Source organism: Colletotrichum paranaense, assembly GCF_030867605.1.
Source record: "Colletotrichum paranaense strain IMI 384185 chromosome Unknown Scaffold_13.1, whole genome shotgun sequence".
Lineage (NCBI taxonomy): Eukaryota > Fungi > Ascomycota > Sordariomycetes > Glomerellales > Glomerellaceae > Colletotrichum > Colletotrichum paranaense.
This window is the reverse complement of record NW_026848971.1, coordinates 408,161-420,903: the sequence shown is the minus strand read 5'-3', so window position 1 is coordinate 420,903 and position 12,743 is coordinate 408,161. Positions and strand designations below refer to the sequence as shown.

The following is a 12,743-nucleotide window of genomic DNA, read 5'->3' as shown; positions in this document are numbered from 1 at the left end:
GCAGCCAATTTCAAGCCCCCAACGCGCAAGGATGCTTCATTCCCCCTGGTTGAATTGGGGTGGGTGGGTTGCGCTGGCTCAGCAGACAGTGACCAAGACATCAATTCTGGCACTGTGATCGCAACTGGCACGACCTGCATGTCCTTAGGTAACGCGCATGGATAAAGTGCAACCTGGATGCTGGGAAAACGGCTTATTTCACTCGCCGCCAGTTGGCCGAGTATCACACATCCACAGCGGCCAGTGACGACGGCCAAAAGCGGTGCGCGGGCCACGGCCAAGGAGACATGCGCATGTGGACAACAAGCAGACAGGCCATCAAGGGCATTCCCGCATGCCTCTCGCTGGTCGACGAAGGGCGAGTTAGCGGTGAAGGGACCACAGAGGAGAGTGGGAAGGCCGTGCATACCCGCTAGAGCCGGACGGCTGAGACGTCTGCCCTACGCCTACGGGAGAGGGAATGGGAACGAAGTGGAAAGGATTTCAAGGAGAAAAAGGCTCAAGGCTCCCGGCTCCAGGCTGCAGCCAATTGAGGCACCTATCACGATGGCTCCGCTGTTTACGCCGCGCCTATCAGCATCCGTGTGTACAAACATCCGGGAACAGTCGAGATCGGACGCGCCAGATTCCGAGAAACACGGCCGGCAGCGGAGCAATCCAAGTGGAGGTACGAGGCGAGGAGGCGAAAAGACACTCTGTCGGCCGGCAGCAGTGGGAAAGTCGATTTGCCCATCTCCCCATTTGCCGTGGGCCAATTTTCCTGGCAATGGTTCACATGAACATAAAGATCATCCTCCTGCTTCGGATCCACTACTTCAGCCGTCCATCCACGGGTACAGTACGGGCTACCTGGTCATCTTCACCACACGGATCCAGACAGGGCTTACTTACACACGATGCGCACATGTCCACCCCAGCCAGACAGATGTCGATACTCGATAGTCTCTCAGGTAAGGCGGCCCTCAACACTCGGCTATCCCCATTGGGCCAATCCGCCTCGTTCGTGATGCATGGTTGTACATACACTGCAGTTCAACTTTATGATGTATCATCGTGCAAATTCCACGAGGGGGGCAGATTCCTTTCCGCTATCCGGCCTGGTCAAGCTGGTCTGGGCGAGCGGCCCATCGAGCACCGCATCCCCACAATCAAACAATCCCTTGCAGCTATCGGTGCTGTCTTCGCTGCAAAACGTTCAGTGTATGGAGAAGATGTCACCGGGTGCTTCAGCTGCTAGCTAATGCGTGCGACAATGGGATACCACGGATACCTCCCCACGTTTACTAGCCCAGCGATCCGCCGCGATAATTGAGTCTATTACTTGGTAATCCTGCCACAAAGAGGAGTTGCATCAGACTGGAGGTGCGGCCAGAAACATTTCAAACCCCGCGAAAACAGCCTTCGATCAAGTCTACTTGCAGCGAAACTTACGAGTCGATGAGAGCATCAAACTCCTCCAACCCGGCTAGGGTTTCTTTCTTTACCAGCTCATATGACTACCTCACTATTGTAACTGGTCGTTCTGCAGATTGTCTTCTGCATCAACACCTCGGAACCTGACTCGCGACCTCACAGCAGTGGCTCGTAAGAGTGCTCATCTCACGCATAGTCAGGGATTTTTGCGCCCTGTCGATCGGCTGCTTCTGTTGCCTGCCATTGATCGACCAAAGACGCTCCACGCGCCCAGCCCTGGACGCGAAAGAGCGAGCTCCGGGCAATGATGATCACTGAAAAAACTTGCGCCTCCGCCAAAAGCCTTGAAATCCAAGACCGACGGGGCATCAATCGAAGATCGGTTACGTGCGTGCCGTAGACGGTGGTACAGGTCAAGCTGAGTCATCATCTCGGCCGACTAAGCACATTCCCGGGTGGCGTGCTGAAATGTTTCTGCGTCTAGCGTTCGGAGGACAACCGAGAAACCAAGTACGGCGGTCCTTTCGAGTACTAAGGACGCATGCTGCGTGCCATGGCCATCTGCATTAAGGTCGTGTCCAATCAAATCGGGCAATTCATGCTCGACCGCACGGCACATGATGAGTTCTGGCTGCGGGCAGGCGTAGGCAAGCGTGGCAGGCTGGCACGGCTGGTTACCACACGGCCTATTTGGACTGGTGTCGGCTTAGATCGGCCTCAGTACTCAGTCAGTGAAATCTACCGACCATCCACTCGTTATTTGGTTGTGGCACGTATTGGTACTTGGAATTGAGCCTCACCACGCCAACTTCCCATCCAGGGTTCCGGAAAGACTTGATACACGTGCCGCCATGACCAAAGAAGGGGCAAAATCTGGCCAATGCATCATTTTTACTCCCGACTCGTCAAGAAATTTGTCCATGACTTGAATATTCCTACGGCTCTTGGGAAAGAACCTGCGTTGGCCAGTCTCTCCCATCTCGATTTCCTCGAGCCTCTCAAACCAGCCGGAGCAATGAGATACGATAGGGGCTTGGGCAGACGAAACCTCCTCTTGCCGGCGAGAGGGCCGACAAAGAGAGGTTGTCGCCTTTCCCGTGGCCGATGATTTGCATTCGCCGACATCTGACAAGGTCCGGCCCAGTTTCAACAGAGGCCAGAGTGTGTGCGCGACAATATGTCTTGCGCTTACCCTGCGAGCCAACGCAAATCACGGTTCTCTAGCGATGCTCATCATCTCGGGATCACCAGTCAAAGCAGCATCGATAATGCTTGTACTGGAAGGGCTGGCTGGAGTATTCCTCCTGCAAACCGCGCGTACTCTTGCGAAGAACTGTACCGCCGACTATCGAACTCTATAAGAAACATCGGATGATACAGCTTCAAATATGCCCATCCTTGCTCCCTTTGGCATTTACTGTTCAAGTCCCAATCCATGGGTGTTCCCTCTGGCAGGATGACGGGCCATTCTCGATGCGCAATGCTTCATCCAGATGATATCGAACCCCTGAGCGGCGAAACTTTCGTCGGCGGCCAAGGATTAACAGACAGCAGGTGACCTTGGAAAGATACGAGCTTGGAGATTATGGGCATTGAAACCGCCTAGATGTTTACAGAGCTAGTCACTCATCCCAACAACAGGTCGATCTCGTCAGTGAACGTTGTCCGTGCGAGAGGATGGTCTATCAGCTGCATTCATCCCGCAAATCGACATGCATTGGGAGTCAGCCTGTGGCTGTCGTTTGGGCTATTTATTTCTAGTGTACAACCGTTGGGGCTACTGAATGGTACGATACGTTCTTGGGAGGTCTACCTATCAGACCAGCAGCTTCCGAAAGGCATAGCTTGAGACTACAGAGATCCGAACGTCGCCGCCGCCGCCGCCGCCGTCGAGGGTGCCTCTGAAGGTATCTTAGTGAAGAAGACAAATAACAGACATCCGGCAATATAACTATACCAATTAGCAACTTACAATAGTGACACTCTCGCTTCCGCCACTATCTCGTCCTGGCTTGGCTCCCAGCACTCATGGCTCCCTACTATAGCCCTCGCGGAGAAGGACAACATTATCGTACTTCACCAACGACCGTCTACCAACTAGTTGGTGACTTTCTTTGTTCTCGGCGATCTCTGAAAGGGATAGTGGCAGATGAGTGCTCCAATATGCTCCCAATGGTGCCGACGGCTCCCGCAATTCACGATACAAGAAACACTGATACGACTGAGAAGCGCGATGGTGAACATACACTAGGGAAGATGCAGCAATCGGTCCTCGAGCTGGGAGCATGGTGCGACTAGGGAACATCATCCTTTCACGGCTAGTGGATTGTGACTACCTTTGGCGATTAAATTTCTCGATCCTCCTGATGAAAGGTCTCCTCCATCTCACTCTCTCCAGCCGGCCTGGCGTCCGTACAGAAGCGCCATGCAAGAGATGAATGGGGAGTTGCTTCTTGGACTCGAGGCCTCGAAAGACCTAGGAGATTTCTAGCTTTATCTAATGGCCGTTATGCCATGTGCTATTAATTACAAGTAGGTTTGACTTGCATCAGAAGCTGCAGCCGATGTAAGCCCGCATCTGATGATTCGCCTCAGCGCCCGCTACTATCGTCCAGCTTCTGCCTGCGCTTGTAGAAGCAACTGGCACAGCTTTGCTGCGTTGCCAATGGACAAGCAATATTCAGCAGCGTAGGACCCATACCGGAGCAGAATAGTCCAAACGATTCCCTTCAATGGAGCCCCAAGGTTACATCGACAAGCCGATTGAGATAGTCTTCACAGATGGAACGTACGGATACGGATATTCTTGTGCAAAATCCGGACCTAATGCGCGGTTTCCGCCTATTCAAATAGCGGCGGTGATGATATCGAATCGCACGACTCGCGCTTGAATGTCGTTGAAAAAGGGGTTTTGGGTTGCATATTCCCGGGTGGGCCTCGCGCGACCGGGGCTACGTCGATCCTTGTGAACATCATCCGTCGACCAGGACACCACGTTGTTTATTACTGCTGTCTCGCCGGTCTCCAAGCCCCAAGCACCTGGCCTCGGGTCGTACGCGAATTCGATTGGGGAGCCTTGCTTTTCTCCGAGCTATCGCACGCAACCAAGTTGCACAAAGAATAACGCCAAATGGGAGGTAACATGGTGCGGCAATAGTCCACCCTTTCACTTGGGACGGCGGCACCGGGTAACCTGTAGGTAGGTACGAATACTCCGTACCTGGCTGGGGCTAAGCCTTGAATGTAAGACGGACACTCCCTTTGGGGCCTTTGCTTCTGTCTTGAAGCCGTACTTCTTTTGGGGAAGAAGTCTTGAAACTGTAAACATCGGATTATGGCAGAAGCTCGAGGCACACAAAAAAAAAAGAAAAGAAAAAAGGCGCACCACGGTGTCCCGAGACTGCGGTTGTGGTATTCCCTCTGGGGAAAACGGGGGAAGCTTCCATGCCGCGTACCTTATGCAGGTCAAGCAAAACTCAACCGAACGAGACGGGTTTTACATGGCTCACGACTCCGCTTTCCCCTTTGAGAGATGAGAAGATGACGCAAGCCTCAAAACTCAGCCTCCTGTCGCGAGACATCTGGTGAGCTACGAGCATTGTTCATCGTCTCAATGTCAGGACATATGGGCAATGGCAGTGAAGAGTAGAATCAAACGGGCACATCGACTCGGGGTTCCATCTGGTACTGAAATTGGAATTGGTGTCCCGACTCCCTGCTCCCTGTCCGCAAGTTTGTATCCATTTACCAAGTTACAGGCTTTCCTTTCCTTGCAAAGATACGGACACCGAGCATATCTTGAGACTGGATGTCAAAGGTCCCCGACAGAGTTTGGGCCCAGAGCGCGCCACACACGTCGACACGGCCTCTATTCAGCTAGCGATTCTTCAGCGTCGGTTGACGGCTCGCTCTGTTTCTCGCCATTACGACCTACGGCAGGCTAGCTGATGCTCTCCCGCTCACCAAAAGCCGCCGCGGTGCGTGCTTGCAGGCTCACTCTAGCCATACTTACGTACACTACAATCTCACACCCAGACTTGCCATCATGCCTAATCGGGTCTAGACATCTAGAAGCGCGATTTTGGCGCGCCAGTCAATGGTTCAAGAAAATTTGAGCCCTGCCTGGGCTTGAATGCAACAATACCTCATCATGAGACAAGAGAAGCACAAACGCAAGGATGAATACGAATCGAGCATGGCATGCGTGGGCATGACAGGTATTCTCCGGATACCGAGACCACGATGTTTTCACTCATCCCTACGGATACAGGCACCCAAAAACGAGTCTCATACGTATGCGTAATCTACCCACAAGAGAGGTCTCAGACCGCGCAGGACCTTCATCTCCCCTGCCGGCAATGTGTCCAATCACGATGACATCTCCAAGACATCACGCCGAAATAAACTTTCTCACCCGTGGCGCTCCCTCCCTTTCACCGTACTCGACAACGTCCGTAACCATGCCCTTTGGACGAAGAGCTGGGCACATTTACACAGGCACATGAGGAGCTATCACAATAACAACCAACTTGTTAGATCCCACGCCCATACGGACGCTTGATCGTCTCCAAACCACCCCCCTCACCCTCGTCCTCACCCTTGCCAATGCCCCCTTCCCTTCTCCTCCTTTGCTGCACTCCCCTCTCCAGCGGGCAGCCCGAGCTCATTCAGAAAGAGAGTGACACCGGAGAAAGATGGAGATGAAAGATGGAGAGAGAGCTATGGACCTACGGCCCCCAACCATAGACTGGCGTCTGTCACTATTCCTTCTGCGCCTCAGGAGCCATTCTCTTTGTTCCGCCTTTTCCCCCCAGCCCACTTTCTCAAACATCTCATGTGGAGGGAGCGTCTCTATCCGCAACCACGGTAGAGTCCTCCTCAACAGCATAAGCAGCCTGCAGGATCTCCTCAGTCAAATGACTCGAGGAGAAAGCCATCCTTAGGTCTCGTCTTTTCAGGATATCGTAACACACACCGTACCCTCCTGGCCCTGCTCCTCCTCCTCCTCCTACTCCTCCTCCTCCTACTCCTCCTCCTACCCTCCCTTAATGTCTGTTCTCCCCGCAGAAACCCATCCATGTCTGTTTCGAGACGGCACATTCGTTCATCCAAACGCGGCGACAGCGGACAGGAGACAAGCCACTCTGTCAATGCAATAAAACCAACGAGACGTGACAAACCCTGCCTTCTCAGGCACACGGCCTCTGGCAGACTGGCAGAGCCCACCACACCTCCCAAGTGAGAGTGTGGATTGGAGGTAGGTATCGAGATTGTCCAGACCCAGGCTGTCCTATGGTAGACCCAGATACACACACTCTCTCTCCCTCTCTCCCACTCGCACACCCCTCCGAGTACCCAAGTAGGTATCCGTCCTCTCCTCTCTTTCTCTTCCGTGGCGCTGCCTTCTTCCCCTTCTCGGCCTAATACACGGGATCTTGGGTAATTAACCCGAAAATCCCCAAGCAAATTTCCCCCAACGTCGCATGTAGTGGCGTACATTCAATGATTCGTGCCAGCCCGTATTGCTGCATCTCCAGTCTAGTGGGGATCCACGTCGTTTCCATCTAGACAAGCGTCCAGGAGGCTCTTCCAAGTTCCGGGTCTTGATTTCCTTGTGGTCTGTTCTTTCGGTAGGGCGGCGGATGAGAGACGGCGGCGGGAGCGATGGAGGGTCAACGAAGAGAGAGTGAGAGAGAATGGACGGGCTATCCAAGGGCAGGGTTCCCATCTTGGCCCCCCTCTACGCAACACAGCTCTACGGATGCACTGCTCCCTCCTCGTCCTCGTCCTCGTCCTCCCCCTGCTCCCTGCTACCTCCCATCCTTCCTCTCGCGGCCTATCTTCTGGGCTACGGATTGCTACCTACCTACCACTACATACGTTTTTGGCCCCCGCCTCCCCTTTCCCCGCCGCGCTAGGTTCGAAGATCTTTTATTCCTCGACGCCATCCGAGGACACCCGGTGGCAGTGCGGAAAGAGCGCTGATCTCTCTTTGATTCGTTGCTTTCTCAGGTCTCCATATCTGCCTTTTTCTCTTTGCTCCGTGCAATTCCCTCATCTGATACCTACGCTTGCATAGGGCGTATCGGATGCGACGACTCGGAGAGCTGTGCTGTGTAAATCTCGAATTGGAGAAAGAGATCAGAGATCAAAGAGAAGGGGTGGGACTGTTTCTCAAAGGGTAAGATTTGCCTGGCTTGGCCTTGCCTTGCCTTGCCTTGCCTTGCCTTACCTTTTGCCTTGTACGGTACCTGACCTAGGAATAATACCGTACTACCCGTTCCCTCCCCACCCCTTCCTCGTGACATGGCGCACGTTCGTATCAAATTGGTACTCTTTGGAATCAATACCAGTCGCGGGAGGCGGGGGGGAAAGCCCAGCCGCAAGTGGATGAAGTTTGAAGCGGAGGAAGAGAAAGGGCGCATTGCGTAACTTGGCGGGCGTTTGTTTGCAAGCCTCCTCGAAAGTCTTTCTCAGTTGGACTGTTCAGGGGGTGAAGACCGAGGAGCAATGACAAATTGTTCTACGTATTACGGATACAATTCATTCATCATCGGTCGTTAGGTCATCCGGTCCCTCATCCGCCTCCTCCCGCTTCTCCGGTCTGGACACTATCAATTGTGTAGTAATTGGTACGGAGTAGGCTGGCCATTGTCACTTTTGTAAACGCCGTAGTTTGGCGGCCGTCTTTCCCGGAGTCGACTCCGTGACAGGTACCCCGGGTTAAACGCCATAGGCATAGGACGACAGGTCCGGTCGACGAAAAGGCCAAACGGCCGGTGCCATATGTCGCCCTCGGAACGTGCTCAACAGAAACCAACGTACTTTGTTCCCCCCCGGTCTCGTCCCAAAAAGAAGGCCATCTTGGTTTCCTTCCTTTGATGGCTGGCTGGCATATTCCTATTCCCCCGGGTCCCCTTTTTTCCCCCTCCAACGCTCACGCCGTCAGCCGATGACTGGTGTTGGTGCTGGTGCTGGTGCTGGTCTTGGTCTTGGTGCTGATATTGGCGTTGGCGCTGGATGTCGGGCGTCTTTCCGGCGTGGGCTTTTTCCCACATGGGCAAGCAGCACGCAAGATACACCCCTCGGTCAGGCGTTGTTCTTCTTACTCTTCTTCCTTACTTGTGATGGGATCGTCTACTTCCCTTTCCCACCCCTTCTAGTGTCATTGATTTGATATGGGAGACGTGTCTAGCGGACGATTGTAGCGTGGAATCTTTTGAGGGCTTGCCTTGTTGCTGCTCCTGTTTCTCTTGTTGGCCAAATGGCGCAACATCGCCTTAGCGGGCGCCTTCTTGGTCTTCGAGACGGCGTCGATTTGAGAAATTTAGGGTTTCTCTACGCATTGCCGTCTTCTTTCTCTCTCTCTTTTTCTCGCTGTCTCTATGGGACTAGTTTACCCTCTCTGGTTTAGACCATGCCAAATCCAGGGCGTGTGGATTACTCTCCTCCATCTTGTTTGGCTGTCGATACCTGTATGATGTATGGTTGGGGAAAGAGGGATACCGGCAGGTGAGAAAGAAGAGGAGCAGCACTTGATTAGCCCCCGGTATGAGGGGTGGGAGGACGGCAAGAGCAGCAAGGCCTAGGGAGTGCGTATTTCGTACACCAGCCAGCTCTTCTCCTTTCCCTATGATCAACCGGCGGCGTCATGCGGTAAGACTGGCGGAGAAACAAAATGAGGAACCCACGATGGAGACAAGTGTGAACGAGAGGGCCCCGGAAGAACGAAACGAAGAAGGAGGGGGGGCGTGGGCGTGGCAAGTAGGGGAAAAGGAGACTACTACCGCTAACTATACAGTAGGGGGAAAGGCAAAAGTGTCGCGACATCATATCTCCAGTCTCTGGTCTCCATAGACACGATACACGGCTTGGCTTGCCTCTTTCTCGCGACACGAATTGGTGAATCAGCGAGCGAGCTGATGGGACATGACGCGCGTTGGGCCTCATGCGCGACAGACGAGACGGATGTGAGAGTGAGAATGAGAGAGTGAGAAGATCCCACGCCCGCACGCAGTGGTGTACCAAGCTAGTTCACTGTCCGAGGGACTCGTCTTGTTTCTCTCTCTCTCGCGCGTTCTGTCCCGCCTCTTGTCCGCCGGTCTTGCTGGTTCCCGGGGGTGTGCTATGTGCTATGACACTTCTGCGCTCCTTTTTTTTTTTTTCTGAGCTTTCGCGCTCGACCTTTTCTGCGGGCTTGTCATCTGGTATCTTGTGATTCTTGTTGGCTTGAGGGCCGTGAGTGAACCAAGATTAGCCCAGAAAGATGAGGGAACAGGTGGACGGGGGAAAGGAACTAGTGAAAGGGGGTGTGCGATTTGTGTGTTTTCCTGACGAAGGATTTGAAGCGAGTGACGGATAAAGGATGAAGCTGTCTTCGTTGGAACATCACGGAAACGCGAGAGAGCACAGAGTGAGTGAGAGAGAGGGTCAGTTCTCGGCGCGTGTCCAACGGGGACGTGGACGTGTCGTGGCCGTTTGGTGGTCTCTACCCACGGGAGGTAGACCACGTAGCTTAGCCAAGTTCAAGATAGGTCAGCCACCGAACTAAACGTTGAGGGTTTATCGTGCTCCCCCTCCCATTCCCAGCCCCGGCCACCCGACTGGACTGGACTTGACGATGAACAGTGCTCTTGTCTTGGTGCTGGCGCTGGTGTTGGTGCTGATGCCATGCAGGAGCCCGGCCTGGTCTTGTCTCTTGCCCAAGAAAGTAGCTGCCGCGGTCCGGTCTTGAGGGTCTTTGCTGTTCCCGCAGCCTGCGGGCCTTTGGGGGCTGGCTGGTGCTGGTGTTGGCGTTGGTGCTGGGGGGCGTTTGGTCTGAGTGTTTGTCAGATGGGCCTTCCCTTGATGCCCGTGATGGGATGTGTGTGATGTGATGACTGGGGTAGACGGGCAAGCAGGAAGGATTCGGAGAAGGCTGACCTGTCTTGTCTTCTTCGCTTTTGCTCGTGCGCTTGCATGGCATAGGCCGTGTTACTTTTTCGTTCCAAGGAGGGAAGCGGCAGTCAGCGGCGGCTGCTTGACGGAGCGTACATGCCAGGTTTGATCATCTGATTTTGGGTTTTTTTTTTCATTTCACGATGGGGTTGACGACGACGCGCAAGGGGGCTGGCTGGTGGGTGGATGGATGGATGGCTAGATGGCTGGATGGTATGTACGGAGTGAAGGAGGCAGCAGTAGCAGAAATGCAGGATCCGCTGGAGGTTGCCCTTGTTTGGACTGTTGGGATCTCGTCACATTACAGACGCGAAGCACGAAAGCAAGTTTTCGATGCAAAGAGAGACTTTCGTACGATGAGTTGCTTTCCTGAATTGGGAGGCCTGGGCCTGGACTCGGGACTTGGCCGTGTGCTGGATGCTCAGAGGATAGGAGATGATATTCCGAGATTGCCCAATCACCCGCTCATTCGTGCGCCTTTTCGAAGAAATATGTTCGTATTGAGAAAGAGAGAGGGTGTTGACCCTGGACCCCCTTGTCCGGTGCCCTGCTCATTACATGCCCGTGTGACGGCGTGTTATTTCTTTTCACGAGAATTGCCTGAGCGGCGGTTCGTCGGTCTTCTGACTTGCGTGATAAAGGGGGGGGCTTGGCTTGGTCCTGTGGGCGACAAAGGTTACGAAGCACGAGAGAGAGTCAAATCAAAGCTTTGCAGAATTGGATCACAGGGCAAAGAAGGATGAAGGTTTCGTAGATCTGGTGTGTTCGTTGTGGATGCGTGGGAATGTGATTGTGATGTGAAGCCTGCGTGCATGTCACGATTGGTGACTGCAATGTCCAGGCTATGCAGTTCAGCTTCTCATCTGGGTTTAACCTGCGAGGATGTAGGGGCAGGAATAATTCCTAAAAACAGAGTTTGAAAAACGGGCTCGCCGAGATGTCCAATGAGTGAGGTTATGTGCCTGGAGAGATCAACACGAAGGATGACCGAACTACGTGGATGAAGATCCGATCATTCTCTTCGTCCCGCGGCATCTCATGTCGATTTTGGCTCCCGGGAGGCCGCCTCCTGTCCGCCGTTCTTGATCTCCACGTGGGTGCGCGAGCCGGTTCGTGGTTCGTAGAGACAAACTTGATGTTTGTTTGGATTTGTGTGGGTTTGGTTGCTTGCTCCGAGAGAGGTGATTCGGTGAAGGGAGCGATGGAGGGGAGGGAAGAATGGTAGGTGGCGTCTAGGAGACAGATCCGTTGAGCGAGCCGTTCAAATGTCCGTCATTTTGAGATCGCGAAGCTATCCAAGGCCGCGCCGCCAGTAACGTCCTCCGCTGTGGAAGCTACCATTTCTCCCCGTAGTTTAGAATCGCGGCGCGCCGGTGATCTTGATCTTTCATGCGCTTGCGGAGAATTTACTCTTGGTTTCGACGGCGTGCGATGTCGAGCATGAAATTTTCGACGGCGTTGGCTTATGGACCTAGAAGCTTTAGAAGGGGGCCAAAAAAACCTGGAGTAGACGGGGCCTGATGATGTGAATGGAGATTGTCTGCCGTGCGTGAATGTATTCGTGTTGAGCGCCTGGAAGGAGACATATTCACTTCCCTGGAGGATATGATGTACAAGAAGACTCAGTGGTTACGGAGAGAGAGGGAGGGTTTCTCAGGTTCCCCTGACTTGTTGTGATCCATCTATCCATTTGGTTACGAGCTCACCTATTTGTTTCTTCGGAGCTGTGAAGCCGCTATAAGGTCATGTACGAGCACCACTTTCCAACTGTTCGGCGCGACTACACGAAAGACCACGAATACCTTGGTATGATCAAGGAGACTCACAAGATAGAAAGAGAGTCTCGATTTCACCAATGACCTTAGAGAGTGTAACATCACTTACAGTTGTGCTTCTTGAAGAAAAGGGGCATATACAAAGCTAAGTAGAGTACAGCGCAGAGACCAAAGTTTCCCATCCGTGATCTTGCAAAGTACTCATCTCGTATTCATCGTGGTTACATCTGAAGAAGGAGTCTCGCAGTTCAGAAGGCATTTAGACGTGGCTATTGGCGATTTTGGTATTTCTCTTCATATTCAATCCGTGAGTGCAATCGCCAATTCGTATCGAAGTAGTGGATTCCAAACCCCTTCCCGTCAAGACGTGATTTATCCAAATGGTTGATGTGGTACTGAAGTCGGTTTACCCTGCTTTCGTATCATCTTCTCATACGTGCGGAGGGCGAAGAAAAGCCAACTTGAGCCCGCTGGAACAGGATTAGGATATCACGACAAGAATATGTGTTTACGGCCTTCGCATTCTCTGTCAGTGCGAGCAGAGGGATCAGTTGAGACGACGACATGGAAAGAACAGTCTATGACCTCTATGAAATTAGGGGTTGCTATCGTACGAAC

The 12,743-nt window shown here is 53.2% G+C and overlaps 1 protein-coding gene across 1 annotated transcript; it reads left to right on the top strand.

Annotated features, from left to right (window-relative positions):
• Nucleotides 1–10,493: 10,493 nt before the first annotated feature.
• Nucleotides 10,494–11,093, top strand: CPAR01_13607 (uncharacterized protein; the record flags this gene model as incomplete). Its single annotated transcript, XM_060497859.1, has 1 exon — nucleotides 10,494–11,093. One exon carries the CDS (start codon nucleotides 10,494–10,496, stop codon nucleotides 11,091–11,093), a length of 600 nt encoding a protein of 199 aa, XP_060343327.1.
• Nucleotides 11,094–12,743: the final 1,650 nt, after the last annotated feature.